The sequence below is a fragment of the Anabas testudineus genome, chromosome 4 (assembly GCF_900324465.2).
Source record: "Anabas testudineus chromosome 4, fAnaTes1.2, whole genome shotgun sequence".
Classification (NCBI taxonomy): domain Eukaryota; kingdom Metazoa; phylum Chordata; class Actinopteri; order Anabantiformes; family Anabantidae; genus Anabas; species Anabas testudineus.
The window spans coordinates 2,279,649-2,292,651 of record NC_046613.1 but is presented as its reverse complement, the minus strand read 5'-3'; the positions used below and the strand labels follow the sequence as shown (position 1 = coordinate 2,292,651).

Below are 13,003 nucleotides of genomic sequence, written 5' to 3'. Positions count from 1 at the left end.
GTGTGTCTCGCTTTAATCTTATTGGTGTGTGTCTGTGTGTGTATGAGAGCTCCCAGAAATACAGCATGATGGCACAGATCAAAAGGATCTGGTTGTGAGTCTTCTATGGATGTAATTGCTGTTTACTTCGTCATATTATACAGTAGGGCTGCCTCATTAAGATTTCTGCCTGTCATTAATGTTGCACGGTAGGAGCCTTAAGGGGATACGACTCTGTCTAAGGGTTTTATCAAGGACATTTCATTCCTAATGTGAATTTTCAAAGGGCTGCTTTTTTTTTTCTGGAGACTAAGGAAATGTTCTTTTTTTTTTGTTTTATTCAGATTAATGGATTTTCCAGCACACTGTCTTAGTTTTCAAATAACACACCCAATTTAAATATCAAGAGAAGCAATTGCCATGTTTTCATGTCTTTGACAGGTGGCCACTGGATCCCTGTAGTATTCCACATCATCAACATATGTCTATCATGTAATAGTCATCTAGCAATAAATGTCTCAAAAGAGGATGTGTTGTTTTGGAAAAGTTATCTCTACTGTGTTAGTCACACAATCAAATTTGATATTACTTCCTCCATCCTCACTTAAACCCTAGTGCTGTGGAGATTTAACTCAACGAGTGAGGTAAATGTTTGTCTCTTGGTGATGCTTAAATAAAAAGCAGGTGTGAAACCTGTTCTAAGGCATTTACATAAGCTACATCACAATAATGTGTAACAGGAACCATTTGTGCATTGTTTCGACAATGCAGTTTCCAAAGAACAGTTAAATTGAGAGCCTAGGTAATTTAAAACCATAATGATGATAATGTCATTCGAAATTAGATACACCTGAATGTTGGCTTTTTTTATTGCTGCCAAGTCTGTCATGTCTGCGAGCCAATCTGTATTTTATGTAGCTACAAAATAATTATTTGGCAGCTTGCAATTCAATCCAACAGCCACTGTGGTTGGTTGACCAGAAAGTTATCTTCATACTGTACATTGGCGTGTAGTAAATTAGCTCTAAATTTGTCTTGTAGGAGAGCCAGGAAAGATAACAACCCCCATGTACAGTATATGCAGCAAACACATTTGAGAGAGATGCTTAGAGTGATTTTATCCAGTAATTTCTGTGAAAGTTATTGGTTTGACGCCCAAAACATAAACAAGTCTAGGTGTTAGTATAGGTGCAAGCCAGTTAGCCAGTGACTGGCCCTTTAAACATGTTCAGATTTTTAGAAACAAGACGAATTAAAAAAAAAAAAAAAACATGCAAAACTGTGTTAAGAGTTGGTTAAAGGGTTAATAGTTATTTGAGCTGTTGGTGGGATGCAACATAGAAAAGGAAAGAAAAGGTAAAAGAAAACAGCAAATCCAAGCAGAGAATCTATGTTACAGTATTAATATCAAAGAATGGTGGGAGACATGTAAACTTTAGACACCAAGCTGAAAAGGACAAAACACATCCAGCCCAAAAAAGAGAATTTACGAGTAAAGAGCAAAAAGAAAATGTCCATCACTTTCAAAAAAGGACAAGAAATGTAAGAAAATCAAAGAAGATAAAAATTGGAGGAGAAAGGGTAAGTTTGGTTTCCCTTGTCATGCAAATCAGTTTGGCATCGAGGGGAAAAAATACCTTCGTCGTCCGTGTGGTCACTATCACCTAAATCATCAGTGTGTTTCTTTGTAAGGGGACCTATAGGACCAAGAAGGAGAAGATGGAGGAAAACAGGGTGATCAAGAACACACACAGCTTTCAAAAGATGCTCTCAAAAGATAAGAAAGTCTGTCAATAATTAAATGTTTCTATAGCCCCTCCATTTTTTGGAAAAAAAAAGACTGGGTAAACTTTACCACACTTCACATGTTGACAGTAAGAATTTACTGTATAGGAATTCATTTAAGAAAATTAAAGAGCAAGAAAAGAGGGACTTTTGAAAAAGGCAAAAAAATATTAGTTCTGTGTTGAAAATGAAGACTTAGCTTAGGATAAAACTCAGAATCAAAGTAAACATCTTTTTGATACAGTAGCATCAATTATAGATATCAGAGACATTATGTTAACAATTGAAAATGATCAGTGTAGCAGAGAAAAAGGCAGTGATTATGAAAAAAAAGAAGCAGCAGCAGAAGCATGTGACAGACTCCCCCTGTTGTAGTTTCAGTGTGTTACCTCTCAGTGTGTGTACCTAAATACACACACACACACAAGTGCACGGCCAACGTCAAGAAGAAATTTGACTGTAGGGGCACTGCTGTGAAGCGCAGCGCACATCGGAAATATTTAATGACTAGGATAAAATGCCAGAGATGAGAGCAGGAGATAGAGGAGTATGGGGCAAACTGATTTCTATTTTGCCCACTTATTGAAATTTTCAGACGGTTAATGCATTTTTTCTCTTTTACTTTTTCCAACTACAGGATCCTTTAGCCGGAAATTCATTGATAAAGCCTTTTCCACAAGGAGATTCATAATAACATATACAGTTACTAGTTTATTAGTTCCACCGATCTAAAACTACTGCAATTAATTTGTACCTCCCTGAAGATGATAGTGATTTGGATGGTGGAATGAATAGCTGTTGAACTGTAACACACATACAGAGAGGTGCTCCTTTAGAATACCACATGGGAAAATTGTTGTATGACTGGCGAATGCAGTATTATAGGGATTTTGGTCTCTTTTTCAAGGACACCTCGACATATACATATAGCATGTCCACTGGTGAGCTTTGAAGGGTCTGCTAGTGATGCTTTGGACAAAGCTGAACCGAAGTAACTGAACTTGGAAGAGGTACACACTCGATCTATTTGACAGGGGAAGTGGTCAACCACTTCATTATTAAAAACCATTTTAATGAAAATTTAAACATTTCAATGCAAGTTTCTTGTACCCACAGATACATAAATACATAGCATATCTATTAAAAGTCGACACATCCACCCCCACAAAGGACACAGAGAGATACACATTGATGTGAACGCATGCAGCTTGGGAGAAAGGGAAGGGTGCGTGACATACAGAAAAACCAAATAGCATTCTAGTGCTTAAGCCTTCAAACAGTCACACACAAGCACACACATATGTAGAGAATTACACATCAACAGTGACAAAGGGTTGCAAAAGTCAACTACTGTGTCAACTACTGAAGTATCAACTGCCTTCAAAAGTCACAGTGTCAAATAAGAAACAGACTACTTCACTTCCTTAAGAAATTATTTTACAGTTTTTAAAGAAATAAAAAAAAAACAAAACAATGAAAAGTCTAGAGACTTGGCTTTGAATGTTTCTGTTTTTGGAATAGATAACAGGCAATGAATCACTTGAAAAGTACAAAATGTTTCAAGTTGATGAGTGATAATTTCTCCTTGGTGGTTTATTTTAGGACAAGCCATCTCTCTACAGCCGCTTTAAAGACAGAGCCCGCTCCCCGCATATCATTCTGTCCCGCAGCCATCTCCCAGCACTGTTTTGTAAATTTGACAAGCAATTTGATAAGCGAATGCTGACTTGTGCTTTCTCTGTGCTGAATAAGCACCAAGACACAAAAATCACTTCTTTTTCAAAATGTGAAACGTCTAAGAAACAGAGCATCTGTTGTCAAGGGATGTGTTACCTGTTTATAGAGTATACTGCATAGAGAGATCACTGTCAAAGCAATGCACTCAGCTGTACACAGCACATTCAAGAATATGCTTGTTTTTGTTGTCCAGTTGCCATTAGCATCTTAAGCTGGGCCCTGTATCCATCTTTCCAGTTTAGTTAAACACTACATTTTGTCATCTCAAACTGCAACGTTTTGCAAAATTGCAAAATGTGTATTAAAATGCATTGTTTTAGATTAATGGAAAGTTCCAAGATGATCTCAAGGGTGCATTCATAAAAGACTGGTACCTTGGGTTAAAACTCTCCCTGCACAATTCTAGATGATCTAATTGGTAAATCCAATTGGTTAGGTAAAAGTGCTAAAAATGAAATGTCTGTATGTTGCAACCAGAAACTAATATGACAAAGAACATTTTGTTGTTATGTCACAGTTGTAAGTTTTGTGAGAGACTGTAAAACAAGAACATCTACAGTAGAATCCGAAATCTGAACTGACAACAATCTGGTATATCACTCTAGCAAAAAAAGAAGAAAGCTCTAAATCCTGGGTTGCCCTTTTTGGCTCACCTTGTTGGAGGGCATGCTTGTCAGTAGTATAAAATCAAGAGCACAGAGCAAGCTAAACTCCCCTCCTTGACATTGTCAGAAATGGTAGTTTCAATTTTGCAGTAATAGTAACATTTTCAGATAAGAGGAAAGTCAAGCAGAAAGTAATTGAGTGTCTTAATTTGTGTTTTTTTTTTTTTATTTAATTTGCTGACACTTGGATTATAAAAGATTTTTTACTGACTGCAGGTAAGACCTACCCATTACCCTTGTGCTCTAGATATCATAGAGGTTTCAAAACTAAAAGCTATCCAAATATTCAGCCCAATATAGTCTGTTTGAAACAAATAAAACTAAAGTGTGACAAATCTCCTGCTTTGCTTTTAGATGAAATATGCTCCAAAATGTTTTTTCATGTGAAGAAAATCTGTCAACAGTGCAAAGGGTATTTGCTCCAAAAGGATTTTGAGTGTGACCTAACCTTCTAACCAATCCCTGCTTCTGATTTCATGTACTAGTGCTAGCTTGATTGCCACAATTTGTATATTGTGACTCTAAGTAAAAGTAACACTGAACAAAATTTGGAAAGTTTGATGTTGGAGTAGATTGTGAGCAGTTTTAAACCAGTGAAAATATAAGAGTCAAAGAGAACACGGTTAATGCGACCTCCATGTAATTGTCCCTGCACTGCTGGTACAGTGACATGTTGGTTGATTAAGGGTTAGTGAGGATCAACGAAAACACTGACAGATGAATATCCACACATACAGAGAGAGAGAGGGACATGATACAGCAATCAGGTGTCCATTCTAAACTGAGCAGTGACAAGGAGGCTTTAACACTAACCTGTCACTGTCAGCATGCGTGTGTGTATGTGTGTGTGTCCATGTCTAACGAGAACTAACAGTAAAAAGTTTGTAGGAACCTGAACCTTCCCGTGTATCTGATTTTTTTTCTATATTTTTGTTTCTACCTCTTTCATGGTGTTCCTCAGCAGTCAGCAGTGATTTGCTTTTAACTGTCATCACCCCCATCTTTGATCAAATATGGTCTTTGGAATTAGATGTGGATGAGCTTCCATGATCTTCCTCTAGTTGAGGACTCCAACCCTCCAACTGGTGCCATCAGTTTCAGTCACAACATCTGTTTCAGACGACGAAATGTCTCTCAGTCTACAGCCACTCTGTCTTTGTCTTTTGTGGTTACTTGTTTTATGTCCATCTCTCTTGTCTATCTTCGCATGTCCCTCTTTTCACCATCAACATTGATTGGAGACTGATGAAGTGGAGTTTCACGCTGTCTGACACTCTGCTACAATCCATGACTCACACGCATACTCAACCCCTCAGGCTTTCCCCCTCTCCTGGATGAGGTAATTATTGCGAGGAGAGTCTGTGCATCGATCGTACATTCAGCACAAGAGCTATCCATACATACATATTGCTCTCTGTGCGCATCAGTCAAGAGCCGCACTAGCACGGAAACACAGCGGCTTAATCAATCACCAATGCACATTAAAATAGGGGATCTAACAGAGTGCCCAGCTCAATGAGCCAAATAGGTAATCTACTACTGACCTTGGATAAAATCCCTACAGGCTGTAAACTATAAATACAGAAGCCATTCCCCAAGGTAAAACTGGAGTCTAATGCACTTCAATGAACCATCTGATGAGAGGAATTAACTGAGACTGTAAGCAGGAACTCTAGAGTGTTCTCATGGAACTAAGGTAAAAATACATGGGTTAGATGCAGGAGCCCAGATGTCTACCTCCTACATGTATCTATGGAGTTGACCTAGTAGGAAAAAATTGTATTTCTAAACACACTTTAGACTCTTTACATGTCTGCTACTTTCCAACTGAACACCTTTAATAGTATCATACCCCAAAAACTGTACACTCTGCAAAATGACTGTTGGTTATGTGCTGAATGCTATACATATGGTATGTTGGGGTGTCTCAGTTGGTAGGACAGTCGTCTACAACCCCAGGGTTGGTGGTTCAATTCCTGGTGTCCCCCAATTCCTGCCCACATGTCAAAGTGTCCCTGGACATGACACTGAACCTTGAACGCATACCACCTCAAAGGGGCAGCATGTGCACAAAGAATTTCCCAAAAAAAGGTTTAATAAAGTATTAATTATTATAATGTCTAGGTTTTCAGAGACCTCTTCCTGTTTGTGTGCACCATCCATCTCCAGGTAGAAGTACTTTGACTTTGTCATAATGTTGCAGAATCTTTTCATGCTGGAGTATGCTTTAAGTGAACAGGTTGTTAAGAAAATTGTGAAAAATGTCTGGCCATGTACAATGCAACCCTGTCACCTTCACAGTGTTGCACTAAGTGTACAAACAAAAAGTATCAGAAGTGGTTGGAAGAGTGGGTGCAACGTAAAGTTCTGACCTTGACTACTTTCTTGCTGTATCTCCATGCCCCCCATGCTGAATTGTGTGTTTGGAAAAAATATAATTATATATAATTGTATGTAGCTTTGCAACACCACAGGGAAAAGGTGTGGGTGGACAGTTGGGCATTCAAAGTGTGTGACTTGGAGACCCGGAGATCACTATCCCCATTCCTTTTGGCTTCACACAGCAGTTAATGTTGAATTTTTTTAACCTTCACTAAAATTTTCCATAACCTTACCACTTAATTTATTTCAACCCTCATGCATTTGTTAGTTTTTTTCTAAAATTTACACAAAACCCACAGTTTTAATAGTCATCAAATATTGATGCACTATAAAGCATGCTGGTGTGTCATAGCACCCCCGTTTCCTAAAGCCTAAGTCCGTTTTAAGGCATTTGCAGCACCTGTTTAGGTTTAGAGAAAGATTGTGGTCCAACATAATAACAGAAAAATTGTGTGTTTTATAAAGTATGCCCACCATTCACCCCACCTACCATCCACTCACATTTTTAATTGTGATGCTTCATTCATTCAGTAAAACTATGCTTCAGAATAGTGTGTACTTTGCCTACAAAAATATATTTGTGGTTGTATAGTTACGTGATTTTTAGATTTGCATCTCAGTGATTCACAGGGTTTTCAATTGAATTAATTAAATCACTTACTAACAGATTACTACAAGCACCTCCTGTGGCATAATGGACATGTAGTGTTTATTTACTTTGAAAATCTTGATCGCCGCTTTGGCCTTCTGGTACAGATACTGTATTTAGATGGCAAATGTACTGTACACAGATAAAAGCATAATTACTATATCTTTAAGTGTCAATTAAATGCAAATACACTCAGAAAGCTGCACTTCCGGCATAGCAGCTATTGTATTAGCTGCTATAGTAATACCTCTGACGTCACACATTGTGGTATCGAGAGGCTTGTGCTTAAAAAAACATCAGAAATGAATTTGAAAGAAATTCTCCTTCATGTCTTGGCTCACCAATGGGTATAACACAGCTCAAAACATCCAATATATTAGTGGGCAGGTTCTAGTCAGCATTAAAGTCAATACACAGCTGGAGCAGCTGCTCTGGGCATCTAATAATGCTGAGAGTGGGTAAACACTGGAGTCCATTGAAAACTCTGAGAATCAATAGTACTGATCACAATGGAAATATTTTCAGTAAGCAACTAAATATTCTCTCCCCTATCTCCAAATTGTGCCATGGGATGGGTGAAAGCAGCAAGTAGAAGGCTTAATTGTTGGCTAATTTTCAGCACCAGTTGATGCTTGTAACTTCACCATGGCAACAACAGATTTGTCATGTCCATCACATTTTGTCCTATAAGATGTAGAAATATTTAGTATCTCCTTCGAGATAAATGTTGTTTTCCATCCTTTTACATGGTTTATTTGTTCCAATTATTTTGCCTATTCTGTCAAAGTTATCTTTGTTTAATTGTGTTTCTTTAAGTGTTAGTTTTCAAGGTTTAGCTGTTTGGTGTGAATATTAGTTGACGGTAGAGGGGTAGACCAGGGTAAATCTGTTTTAATTAAAATAGATATAATGTAAATAAATAGAGTAAATACAATTTGAATGGAATATTTCTTTGTCGATTTTAGTGGTTAAATTAAAAAGCTTATTTTGGTGGTAGCTGCAAAGTCATTTGCTAAACCATGTTATAGATTCAAAGAACTCACAAAGTAACATTTTTAATGCAAAAGAAAAATGCTATTGTGTTCTATCAAAACCGATAACTTCTTATAAAGAATTCTAAAATACCACCTTAATGAATAATGTCTAGACAAACCTGCCTCCAGAAAGCGTCCATATTCACCATAGTGTGTTGTGCTTTTTGTTCACTTTTCTGCTTCCTCCTGCCATTCATTTTATGTCCTTCCACTTCCACTTCTCCTTACTTCGTTTTCCTTGTACTCATAACTTAATTACTTGCAACCCTACTTTCTTCTCCCCCTTTCTAAACCACTCGCTGATGAAACAAACACCCACACTGTCAATATCTGTGTGTCAATTCAAAGCTGCGAAAAGGTCTGCGAGAGGGAGAGAGCGCAAGCAAACATGCATGACTTGTGTGCAAATGAGAGGGGAAAAAAGGAATAAACTTAAATGTCATACATCTTCTACTTTCTTTTTTTTTTTTTTTTTCTAGAGTTATACGTGTTTTGAGAGGAACGGTGCATTATTACAAGAAAACACTGTTGTGACTAATTGCTCCATGAAAGCTATGGGGATTCCAAGTGAAAGTCAGAATTGTGGGAGGTTTTGCTTGGTAAGGAAATGTGAAAAAGAGACCAAGGTCGACTAATTGTCCTTAGCTGACTTTAAGAAACTTCATGGTTTCCAGCTGATCAACTTAAAATGCAATGAACACAAAGCTGATACTGTAGCAGTGGTTTGGAGGACTTAGAATAACATCAGCAGAACTCTTAGTAGCCACTCAGCACTCTTTTCAAGTCTGCACATATAAAAGTATTTTTCTTGTAAGTCGAGTTATTCTGACCAGCACTGTCAGCTAATTAATAGGCCAGTGGTCTGTCCATTTATCAGGGAGTCACAGCCTTTTTGCCACTGAGCCTCTTCCCCTCATGCAGCGAGACTTGTCAGCTCTGCTCTGTGTTCACCCACAGCTCTGTGAAATACGGCGTGACAGAAACTGCAGAGGTTTTAAACCCCAGTTTGTGACCCTACTTACACACGAAAGAAATATGGATTTTGACTTCGGGCTTTGAGGCAAGACTCCGCAGAAAAAAAAAAAAAAAGATGTTTGTGTAACGCTGCATAAGGAACGGCTCCAGTGATAAAATGCATCGGGTTCACGGGTGATTTAAAGCTCCAGCAATGTGTGTGCATCACAGCTTTTCTTTTATTTTTAATGAGGCAAACAAGAAAATTGTGTAATTCATTTTCAGATAATACTGGGCTCCTGACAGCTCTTCTGAACGCAGGAAACCAAAACCTCCACTTTGTTAGATGCTTCATTTCCTTTTTACCCACACAATAATTAGGGACAAGCTCAAATGTTTCTCATGTTGCTCATAATATTTACCTGTTGGAAACAGCAGCTAAACTCCAAACGAATGTTCTGATAGAAAGGTTTATATTAGTATATTAGTATGCATTTTTTTACAGTATATTTAAAAGTTCTCTACTAAGTTAAAGGTATTAAAGGGACAAAATACAAGCAAAACAAAAGAACGCATCAGCAGTGGAACATATTTAGAGCAGAATCCAACTGCAAAAAAGTGAAGTATATCCAAAAAAAGTAGTACTGAAGCCGTCTACTCTTGTTAATAGTGGGAGGGTTCTAACTCTGTAGTGTTTATAGCATTAGCTAGTAAATGTAATTTGTCCTGCGTTTTTGTGAATATTAAAGTAAATGAACAAAATTAATGTTTTTTAAAATAAAAATTAATCCCTTGATCTGATTCCTTAAGCTCCATTCTGATACGTATTTAAATTAAATGTGTGCATGAGCTGTATCTGACTCACCTTATTTTTCAGTAGTTCATATTAACTTGGTTTTTTTATGGGTTCATGTTCATAATAGCTGAAACTATTTGCTGCTGATGAGATCTGATATAATTACAATCAGTCAGTGTAACAGTAAAAATGGTATGGAATATTTTGTATACTACCATTTGCTGATGACAAGTAACATTGGAAGCATCTCAATGTATGAAACATAGACTGTCAGATCCTCTGGTTTGGATAGAGTGTATAGCCAATATTTATTGATTTGCAGCCAAAAATACCCAAGTTTAAAAAAAAGAAGAGAAAGTAAGACTCAGCTATTCTGTAACAAATGTAGAAAAAAAAAACAATATGCTAACTATCCTGCAAGGATTGGGGGCTGCCTTATCTTACACCGTTCAGCTCCTACTCCTTTAGAATCCCCCATAGACACAAGTGTGTCTATTGTTTCCTATAAATACCCACTTGTTTTTTTCTTTAAACCATTATTTTTAAGCTGTGTTTCCTTTAATAGACAATGCGCGGTGACATGAAAGGTGAAATGGGATGAGCCGCAGCACACACACATATACACTCACACACTGCATGTGCCTTGGCTTGTCGAGCTACCGCGACAGCCAGAAGCCACATTTTAGTGAAAATCAGCATCTTCCAAACTGCCCCCCTCCTGCAGTGTGTACATGACGTAAAGGAGTTCTTAAAAAGGAAGCCCAGGGCTTCATGGTGACAAAACCAATTAGTGTAAAAGCCATGCACATGCAGCTGCATGGGAATAAATCCCAGCTCATTTTGTGCTGTCATAGCTTTCTCGCTTTCCCTTCTTGTTTGTCTCTACAGTATAACATCACTGAAAGATGTCGTGAAACATTTAAACGGGTCAGATCGTCCTGCTCTCTTTTTAACTAACCAAAAATACGCCAATGAGGAGAATACAGCTGGGATTTGCTTTTAAAAACCAATTTTTCATTTTTAATCATTATATTTAACAATCTGGATACAACACATACTCACAAAATACTACCTCTAGCTGGTTTGCTGGAAAGGTAAATATGGAGCCCTGGGTTCACAAAATCTATTAGTATTACTTTATTTTAGCCCCCACGCAACAGACACAACAAACAAAACAATTGAATGTAAATAAAGTGCGCTGCGACTAAATTTAATCATAGTTACGTTGAAGATATTCAATATAATTCAATACATTTTATTTATATAGCGCCAAATCACAACAGAGGTCATCAGAAGGCACTTTACAGTGTAAGGTTTAAGACTGTTACTGTTTACAGAATTATATAGAAAACGCCACTAGTAAGCACTAGGTGACAGTGTAGAGGAAAAACTCCCTTTAACGGAAGACACCTCCAGCAGAACCAGGCTCAGAGTGGGCGGCCATCTGCCTCGACCGGTTGGTGTGAGTAGAAAGAGGAGAGAGAACAGAACAGCAGGTAACAAATGAATATGGCAACATGGTGCTATGGTATTAATAATAATAAAAATTAATAATATAATTCCCCCACTATGTTATGTGATAAAGGAAGTAACTCCATACTGTATATATTACTCTACTATAATACAGTTAGGGTACAAATGTGTCACATTACAACATAAATGTCTGTGTGTGTATTCCATTAACTGTAAGTCTCAGCTCAGATTTATAATTAGCACTGGGGTCTTCATGCATTTTAAATGACACTAAATGTCACAAACATGGCTGGTTTTCATGCATATTAAGGTATATTTAAATATGTGTGTGCACAAGCTTGTGAGTATGTGTTTTTGCTGTGTGTATGTGTGCTTGTTTGGAGACAGTATCTGGGGATCATACAGTATCTGCTATGGACCTCAGATGCAAAATAAAGGTCAGTGACTATAATAGTGAGGAGTCAACTTTGCCCTCAGCAAATGATGTTTTCACACAAAAACAAATATGTTCTTCTATGGAGGGTTGTCAAAACCAGACTGCTACCTGGTTTTTGTGGTTAGCACTCAATGTATTTGTAACTATAGCATTTTAAAAATGTCTTATAGTTGTGCTTAGGAACTCACAGCACTTGTTAAGGTTGGACTGTGAGTGGGCTCTTTAAGAGAAAAAAACACACACATATGTGTGTATAAACTGGATTAAAAGTTGAATTTCCAGATCTTTATCATCCCTCCCAACCACCCCTCTTGCATGTCTCTTCCCATTAATAAATGTAGCGTTTCGTTCCTTTAGAAAATATGCTGTATTGGAACATCATATATAGCATATACTGACCCAAACCAGCACTTAGTACGTAGAACACTTCAAGACTGGTGCACACTAGACGTTTTTTAAATCACAACTACAAGAGATCACAGAACTTACACACACGTTGCATTTGTACTGAACAATTTCAGAGTGGTGATTCCAGTGACCTGGCATGTGAGATCTTACAGAAACTTGTATGATCAAACATGATTTCAGAGTAAAACAAGTTGGGAACAGCCCCTTATCATTGTGAGGGACAAATTAGATCGTGTAGTGCAAGGTTACTATGTTATATGATATAACGGAGCAATAGTCAGCTGCTATTGGTAACAAATCTTGCTGAAAGTCAGTCCTGACATTTATAAGAGTATACTGCAGGCAGCAGCATTTCTTTTAACACACTTATTCCTTTGGAAATATACGTATTGGCATGTCTGTGCTCCAACCATCCATGTACATAACTATCCATCAAAACTGTCATATTGAGGAGTAATATTTGCCTAGGAGTCTGTAAAAGAAAACTTTTTTTTTTTTTTAATTTAGATGTTATGGAAGTCCGCTCTCTTACATTAGCCTCATGTAGAAAAGGTTTTGTGTCTAATTAGCTAATTAGAGGTTGATGCAACTCTTAACTCAGCAACGTCACTCTGCGGCGCTAATTGCCGCTGGCAAATGAAGAGAAGCCATATTGACACCAGGAGAGTTAAAGAGACGCTGCTATTGGCAACACATTTGGTAGCC

The 13,003-nt window shown here is 37.6% G+C and overlaps 1 protein-coding gene across 6 annotated transcripts in view; it reads right to left on the bottom strand.

The window, feature by feature from the left end:
• The window catches only part of nlgn1 (neuroligin 1), a 230,850-nt gene that overhangs the window by 158,291 nt on the left and 59,556 nt on the right, over window positions 1-13,003 (bottom strand). For 2 of the 6 annotated variants that reach the window (XM_026345808.1, XM_026345811.1), the window contains one exon: window positions 1,617-1,676. The exons of 3 other annotated variants lie outside the window; for them this stretch is intronic. In XM_026345808.1, the coding sequence (XP_026201593.1) occupies window positions 1,617-1,676 (60 nt within the window). The remainder of the gene's footprint in view (window positions 1-1,616; window positions 1,677-13,003) is intronic. One more of the 6 variants, XM_026345812.1, reaches the window with a different exon arrangement.